Raw genomic sequence first — 9,366 nt, forward strand, 5'->3', positions numbered from 1 at the left:
ATCTTCTCGACTAATTATTACATCTTATTTCTTCGTGAATAATTCATGGGCAAGGTTGGTTGGTAGGCACCAGGTAGACTTGCTTGATTGGGTTACCTCGATTGAGTATCGGTCCCGCTCCCCAAGGTGGAGGAGTGACATGTCCGCTTCTCGCTTGACCCTAATATAATTTTTTCAACTTCGACATCGTCAACTACTATATGATCGAATGATTGAAACTCCACTTTTAGCTCCTCGATCTGCCTTATAAGTTCATTTTCAGCTTCACACAACTCGTGACTAATTTATTGGGCGTTAGACGTGGCAATTCGTTCATTCAAATTATCCTCCAAGTTGTGAATGGCCAAGCCAAAGTTGATAATATCTTTCCTACACCTCTTCCTTCTAGTAAGTGTCTCATCCCATTTGTAATTTCCTCACGTTGTGCCTCATGTATTTTTAATTATTGAGCTTGTTTCAGTAACCAAATTTGGCTCAAAATTTCCACTTCCTTAAAATTTCCTCTTGCCGGAACTCACTCTTTTTAGTCAATTCTTCCTTTACGGCCTTCATGCTAGTGAGTGATGCACTAATTCTTTTTATAGCCTTTTAAATTTTATTTTGTTGCTCGGCTACTTGCCCCACCAAGTCCATAATATAAGCAGCATATTCCGCATCCTCTACTCAAAAGTTCCTATCAAAATCACAAACATTATGAGAATCATCATAATAAAAGCTCGAAGAGAGATAAAAGGAATCAGGACAGTCATCTTAATGGCCACCTTGATCACCATATATATTATAAATATTCCACTCATAAGATTGAGACGGGAAACCCAACTCACTCTAGAAAATATTTTGACAATTCTTTTACTAGTAGGGTCCTCCACAATGTGGACAATGATCATCAAAATAAGAATAACCATCATTCAACCAATTTTCATTCCAAGATCCCATGTCAACAAACATAATTAAATATTAAACTAAACTTAAATTTAAAAACTTGAATGCTAAAAGATAAAAGTTCAATCTAGAAAATAGTTAATTTCTATGTCCTCGGCAACGGCGCTATAAGCTTGTTGCTCCCAAATGCACAATCAAGTATATGTGGTCGACAAGTAATAAAGTGATAAATAGAGTATTGGTCTCACGAGGACTTGTGATTTACAATCAACTAAATTGAACTCAAACAATTAATCTACTCAAGCAATTTTCGAAAGTGTGAATATCTAACTAAAACTAATCTAGAGTAGTAAACTAAGAAAATAAAGAAAGCAAGTCGGCAAGTTTAGAGATGAATTCAGTGAGAGAGAATATTCCAGAGCTATGGGTTAGCTAACAATTTCATTGAGTCTTCCACTTGAATTAAAGATGTTAATCGGGCATGACCGGCCCACTAATAACCTGATTCAACTCGGTTCGGTAAAGTTTGAGACGGTTTGGCTAGGGTAGGGGGTTATTCCAGACGGGGTTGGCCCTTTTTTGGCTATCAGTGCAAAGGAACCCTGCTAGCCCGGTAACCTGTTCACGGGTTTCAACCGAGTTCCAGCCCTGTCCAGCCCAATTTAGGTTGTAGATTTTTGTTTTTAATTCTGACCGCTGTTAATGGTCAAAATAAAAAATGACCGTAGGGCAACGGCCATTTTTTGCACTTTTAGCCATTTCGGCCTACCCTTTACTAAAATGGCCCCCATCCCTAATAATTGATAAATTACATTTTTATCCTTTTAAGAACTATAAATAAACCCCCTCTTCTTCATTGTTTCTCAGATTTTGCTCTCTTCTTCTATAATTCTCTCTCAATTCCCTCTTGATTATTTAATTACTTAATGCTCTCAAGTTCTCAATTAATTATTATTTTAAGTTTTATCAATTATTTATGGTAGCCACTACAAAATTACAATTATCAAGTGAAGTGTGGTTACCATTTTTGTTAGGTTTAAGTTCAATCATGCCTCGTGCTTCTAGAGTGTGCTCACATATTTAGGATCATTTTGAGGTAGTAGAAGAAAATAAAGAAGTTCTCAAAGTAGAATGCAAGAATCGTGGTCGAGTCTTTAATATTCATCGAAATTGGGAGGGCACATATGATTTAAGAAAGCATATTAAAGGTTGTCTTGAGAGACTTCCAGGAATTCGTATTTAAGTTGATTTGAGACAATTTGTGTTATTTTGAATTTATTAGACTTATTTAAGAGGGTTGGTTATTTTACATGCATGTGTTATCAAAGAGTGTAGAAAGATTGTTGAGCTAAAATTGGTAAAGGTTGGGTTGTGGGATGATGGAATCCTCCATGAAAGGACCTTGAAACCTTTATGCACATCTAGTGTTTGATAAAATGCTCAAATGAGCTAGAACCATGGTCATCTTCCTAATTTTGATTTAATTTGTTATATTTGTACAATAGATTGAAGTTGCTAAGAATTCCGGAACATTTAGCGTATAAGGAAGCTCAAGTGAGGTATGTTGGTTAAACTCTTTTCTTAGAATTGAATCCCACGATATTCATGTAAATTATGTAAGTCCCGAGTGATTCATTATGAAATTGGCTATTCCGAGTAAGATTGGGTTGAAAGATATATGTTCAACAAGCATCCCAAATGCTCTATTCATGTTATGTTACCAATTGAGGATGTGTTAAAATATGGGCTGTGCATTAATAATGTTTCGACTTTAAGTCAAGTTCAAATGAAGGCTATTATGCCAAATTTTGTGAAATATCTCTCTGGGCATTAGACTCTAAATTGCTCACATGTATACTACACACTTTGATTTGAATTGTGTTTCTTGTTGATGATGAGGATGATATTTGAAATTGATAATGTGAGCATGAAATACTGAATATGGCCAACGTGCCAAGAATGATATTATAATTATGGCCACTAGTGCGAATGAAATGAAAAGATGTGAAAGTATTATGAAATGCGATGATTGATATAAAAAGGTTGATGCCTCAAATAAGACAGCCTACCCGATCGGGTCGTGATCGGACACCATGTCGCACACATGGTGGTGATTGTGTTAGAAATTGTTATTGAAATGGTAATTGTGGTTGATGTCCCTAATGGATAGCCTAGACGATCCGGTTGTGATCGGACTCCGTGTTAAAGACGGTGGTATTGATATTGAGAGAAATTGTGGTTAATATCTCTAATGAGATATCTTAGCCGATCGAGTCATGATCGAACTCCGTGCTAAGAGTACGGTGGTTCCATTATTGTGAATAATGGTATTGTGGACAATGGTATATCGATACTAAAAATCTCCCAATGTGAGATATGGAAATTAATTTGAACAATGTCTTGATCCTAAATTGAGGTTTGATGTTGATTAAGGCTTTCATTGATATTATGATAATCTTATTTGTATTATTTTTCATTCTATTGAGAGGTTGTTTAGTTATACATACTAGTGCTATTCGACAGTACTAACGTCCCTTTTGCCGGGGGCGCTACATTTTTCAATAGATACAGGTGGTTCCACAACAGAAGATTTTGATCAGTGATAGCAGTACACCTTCTTCCCAGCTGACTTGGTGAGCCCCACTTTATTCCGGGATCATGTATCTTTTGTACTTTGTGTATTCAGTTTGAGGTATAGCCGTGGCCTTGTTGCCGGCATTATCATTGTACTCTTCTTTATCTATAGAGGATCCGTAGATATAGTGTGGGTTGTGTATTGGTGCTGGGGAAAGACAAACTATGTTATGTTGTGGTTGTATTACATATCCATTTGAGACTTTAAAAATGATGAAACTATTGGAAATGAATTGGTATTGTAGACATGAACACATTTTCGTTTAATTAATGATAATATGTATTATCTCTATTCGTGGATGAGTTTGGGTAGAATGAAATCTAATAGGCTTCCTCGGTCGGGTTCACTTGGTTGAGCGCCGGTTGCGCTCCTCGGTTTTGGGGCGTGACAGTCTCGTAGTCCCAAAAGTAAATACACAACTCATAACCTATGAAACAATGATTTTACAGCAAGGAATCATACAGTTAAAGACTGAATACAAGATCACTGAGGCAAGTAATTCAACTAAGAATGTTGCATAAATTTCAAGTAAAAGTTAAGACACGTAGACATACGATACTAGGCTAAACATGACAGCTACACATGAAAAGGCAACTCAGTTACGGAATTTAAAAGAAGACTACTCAGCAAGAACCAGAATTTCCACATTTAGCCTGTGTACGCACTTGTCACCTCGCTCACACAACATTCATATATCACAAAATATTGCAACAATACCAAATCCTAAGGGTACCCCCCCCCCACGCACACACACAAGGTTAGACGAGTCAGTTACCTCAAACCAAGCTCAATCAGTCAATAAGAATGCCTTTCACTCGATTTTCCGACTCCGAACGACCCAAATCTAGCCAAAAGCAATTGCATACTATAAATACAACTACAAGAAATTAATTTAAATAATGAAACTACGACTTTAGCAAAGAATTGAAAAATCGCGCCAAAAAGTCGACCCGGGCCCACGTCTCGGAATCGGGTAAAGTCACAAAATACAAATACCCATTCGACCACGAGTTCACCGATACAATAATTAATCAAATCTAATACCAAATTCTCAATCAAACCTCAAAATTCGGCATAGGGATTTTCCACCCTTTTTCACAAATTTCACAACCCCAATCCTTAAATAAAGGAAGAATAAATGATATCTTAGTGGGGATTATTCAAAAACAAGTCAAGAATCCTTACCCAAATATTTTTTTTGAAAACACCTCAAAATTTCTCCTCAATATGAGCTCTCTAGGTTCAAAAATGGAGAATGAAATTAAACCCTTGGAATTGGCCCTTTTTTGCATAGCGAAATCGCTTCTGCGAGTCCACAGCCACAGGTGCGGTTCTAACTTATTCTAGGCACGTCCGCATCTGTAGACCCAAATGTGCACTTGTGCTTCCGCTTCTGCGGCCAAGGAACGCTTCTGCGCATGCGCTTCTGATGCCTTTAGCCATTCTCACAAGTTCAAATTTGATCCGTTAACCATCCAGAATCCATCTGAGGCCCCCGGGACCTCAACCAAATATACAAACAAGTCCTAAAATACCATACGAACTTAGTCGAGCCTTTAAATCACATCAAATAACGCAAAAAATATGAATTGCGCATCGATTCAACCCTAATGAGCTTTAAAACTTCAAGCTTTTACATCCGATGCCGAAACCTATCAAATCAATTCTGATTGACCTCAAATTTTGCACACAAGTCATAATTGACATTATGGACCTACTCCAACTTCCAGAATCAGAATCCGACCCCGATATCAAAAAGTCCACTCCCGGTCAAACTTCCTAAAAATCATCCAATTTTCCAACTTTCTCCAATTGACGCTAAAATGACCTACGTACCTCCAATTCAACATCCAAACATGCTCCTAAGACCAAAATCACCATACGGAGCTACTGGAACCGTCAAAACTCCATTTTGGAGTCTCCTTCACACAATTCAAACTACGGTAAATTCCTAGAACTTAAACTCTCACTTTAGGAACTATGTGTCCCACTCCACTACGAAACCAAAAACCAAACCTCCCGGCAAGTCACGAAACTAAAAAATGAGATGGAGGAAACAATAAATAGGGGTTCGGGGCTAATACTCTCAAAACGACCGGCCGGGTCGTTACAAATACATGGATATACTATGCGATACATACTGATATAAATGTAAATACACATATATACATGAAAATATTCAAATAGAAATCACCATTACTACCAATATCAGACCCAAACAACACCAAATATTCTCCGAATGAGCTCAAATTTAGCATCCCAAAGATGTTTTCAAGCTATTGCAATGATACCCATTTGATTTAACAACAGTCTTTGAGTTTTAAATTTTATCCCTCAACCTTCCAACTTCAAAAATGGAGATTACAACAACAACAACAAAAACTCAATGTAATCCCACAAGTGGGGTCTGGGGAGGATAGTACATACACTGACCTTACCCCTACCTTGTAAAGATAAAGACGTTGTTTTTGATAAACCCTTGCTTAAGAAAAGACTAAAGGGAGGCAAGTAACAATAAGTAGTAACAACAACAAGATAATGAGATAACCGGAGCGAAAGAGATAACATGTAGTAAAAGAAGTCTAAGAATTAGAAAATACAAGATAATAAGATAGCTGGAGTGGAAGAGGCAACATATAGTAATAGAAAACTAAGAAATAGGAAATACTACTAGTATGAAAAAGAAGTATACTCGACTGATAGAAAACATGTAGTGATACAAAGAACAATACTAATAATACTTTTGTGAAAAAGAAGTACACTCGACTACCTACTAACCATCTAGCCTAGCTCTTGACCTCCACACCCTCCTATCAAGGGTCATGTCATAGGTAAGCTGGAGCTGCGCCATATCCTGGCTAGTCACCCCAGACCCACCAAGGCCAACCTCTCACACCTCCTTACCGTGGTATCTGTGCCTCTCTTATTCACATGCCAAACCATCTTAGCCTCACTTCCCGTATCTTGTCCTCTACGGGGGCCACTCCCACCTTGTCCTGAATATTTTCATTCATAATATTATCTCGGATGGTATGCCCACACATCCATCTCAATATTCTCATATATGCTACTTTTATTTTCTGGACATGCGATTTCTTAACTAGCACTCTACTATATATAACATAGTCGGTCTGATCGCTACTCTTTAAAACTTACCTTTAAGTCTTGGTGGCACATTCTTATCACTCTAATACGATGTGTAACTTCCTCGATAATCTCTGTATTACCTTGGATTACTGACCCAAGGTACTTGAAACTCCCTCTCTTAGGGATAACTTGAGTAACAAGCTTCGCATCAACATCTATTCATGAGTCCCATCACTGAATTTGCACTCTAAGTATTCTATTTTGGTCCCGTTCAACTTGAGTCCTTTTGGGCCTATCTCTAAATCTCCAGCCTTGAGTTAACCCCGCCTTGCGTCTTGTCAATCAGCACTATGTCATCGGGAAATAACATACACCATGACACCTCCCCTTGAATGTGTCACGTCAGCACGTCCATCGCCAAGGAAAATAAAAATGGGCTAATAGTCGATTCTTGGTGCAACCACATCACTACTGTGAAGTATTTTGTGTCACATCCCACAGTCCTCACCCGATTCTTAGCACCATCATACAATCCTTAATCACCATAGTGGACGCTACAAAAACACCGCTAACCTCCAAACACCTTTATAGAATCTCCTTCAGCACTTTATCGTATGCTTTTTCAAGGTAATGAATACCATATGCAAGTCCTTCTTCTTTTTCCTATACTGCTCTACCAATCTCCCCACTAGTGAATAGCTTCCATAGTTGATCGACACGTCATGAATCCGAACTAGTTCTCAAAAATAGACACACTCCTCATCACCCTAAATTCCACCACCCTCTCCCAAACTTTCAAAGTGTGACTCAACAACTTTATACCCCTTATAGTAAGCCCCACCAAACCTGCTCAGCCTGCGTTCTTCTAAAATTCCACTAGGATTTCGCATGGCCCAATTGCTCTACTCCTACTCATCGTACTCATTGCCCCCTCAACTTCCTCAACCTTAATACGCCTAATACCCAAAATCACACCAACTCTCAAAGTGCTCCAACTCATCTAGCACATCATTTAATAGTTTATGAAAGTATGTATGCCATTTTTGTTTAGTAGATGCCTCTTCCATCAGTACTTTTCCATCCTCGTCTTTGATGCACTTTACTTGGTCCAAGTCACGGGCCTTCCTCTCCCTCACCTTGTCCAAACGGTATAACTTCTTGTCCCTGTCTTTTCCCCTAAGTTCATCGTATAAACATCCAAATGCAGTAGTCTTAGTCATCATAACCGCTAAATTCGGCTCTTTCTTTGCCTTCTTATAACACTCCTGGTTCGTCCTCTTTTCCTCCTCGTCTATGCTTTCCACTAGCTTTATAGAAGCCATTTTCTTGACTTTCACTTTACCTTGGACCTCTCTATTCCACCACAAGTCCCCTTTATGTCCCCTAGAGTAACCTTTTGTGACCCCTAAGACCTCTCTAACACCTTCCCTAATGCAATTTGTTGTTGTAATCCTCATCATAGTCGCATCCACTACTCTCCAAGTCCTCGTGGCCATAAAAGTTCCCCCAACTCCTAAGCTTTGTCTTTATTCAAGTTTCCTCAGTTGATCTTAGGTTGAGTGCACATCGATGTCTTCATCCTTTTCCTATTAATCACCGGATCCATTATCAAGAGTCTATATTGGGTCCTGAGGTTCTCACTTAGGATGACCTTGCAATCTGTGCATATACTCGATCACACATCCTGCAGAGAAAGTAATCAATCTCATTCCTAGCCACCATATTCGAGATGGTGACCAAATGCTCCTCCCTCATAGGAAAACTCGAGTTAGCTATTACCAAATCAAAAGCTCTATCGCGATCCAACATCAAAGTACCTCCCTTGTATCCATCTCCAAAACCAAACTCGGCATACACATCATCGTAACCCCTAGCAGTTGCCCTGATATTTCTATTGAAATTTCCTCCAATGAAAAGCTTCTCAATGTGCAGAATACTATACACCACCTCGTCCAAATCCTCCCAGAATTGCCTTGACCTCCTTGTCCAAGCAAACCTGAGGAGTGTATGCATTAATCATGTTTAAAGTAAGACCTCAAACTACAAGCTTAATAGCTATCATGTTGTCATTTACCCTTCTAACCTCGACCACTAGCTCCCTGAGATCCTTGTCAACTAAGATACATACCTCGTTCTTGCCTCTAGCGCCTCCTGAGTACCACAATTTAAACTCGTCTACATCTCGTGCCTTAGTACCCACACATCTAGTCTCCTGAACACATGCTATGTTGATATTCCTATTCTGTAGAATCTTACCTAATTCTATATATTTCCCCGTCAATGTTCCTATGTTCCAAGACCCAACTCTCAGCCTAGAGGCTCCGTTATCCCCCTTCCAACCCTTGTCCCCCCACCCCACCCCACCCGATGACATGACCTTACTCTCCCATCATTCACCACAACCACTATAGTCTAAGGGGTACTAAGTAATCACTACTTCTAAACTAGCAAAGAGCTAAAACAAAGAAAAATAATCCAAGAATTCGAAAACTTAAAAACTCAAAGGCACCAATATGAGAACAGTAAAGCAAGCAAGTACTAGAGCAATTAATCTACCTCATTTCTAATCTACCACTATTCAAGCAGAGAGCTAAAATAATATACACTATAATTTAAAACTAAAAGACACTAATTTACAAGTATAGAAAAGCAAGCAAGTGTTGTCTAACTAGAGAAATTAATCCAACTACTGTAGCAGGCGAGGCAACCAGAAACTAAAAGATGTATTAAACATAACCAAAGATTGCCGGTAAGGTAACATG

The 9,366-nt window shown here is 38.7% G+C and overlaps 1 protein-coding gene across 1 annotated transcript; it reads right to left on the bottom strand.

Annotated features, from left to right (window-relative positions):
- Positions 1-8,245: 8,245 nt before the first annotated feature.
- Positions 8,246-8,617, bottom strand: LOC104104672 (uncharacterized). Its single transcript, XM_009612812.1, has one exon. It carries the CDS (start codon positions 8,615-8,617, stop codon positions 8,246-8,248), a length of 372 nt encoding a protein of 123 aa, XP_009611107.1.
- Positions 8,618-9,366: the final 749 nt, after the last annotated feature.

The sequence above is a fragment of the Nicotiana tomentosiformis genome, chromosome 6 (assembly GCF_000390325.3).
Source record: "Nicotiana tomentosiformis chromosome 6, ASM39032v3, whole genome shotgun sequence".
NCBI lineage: Eukaryota > Viridiplantae > Streptophyta > Magnoliopsida > Solanales > Solanaceae > Nicotiana > Nicotiana tomentosiformis.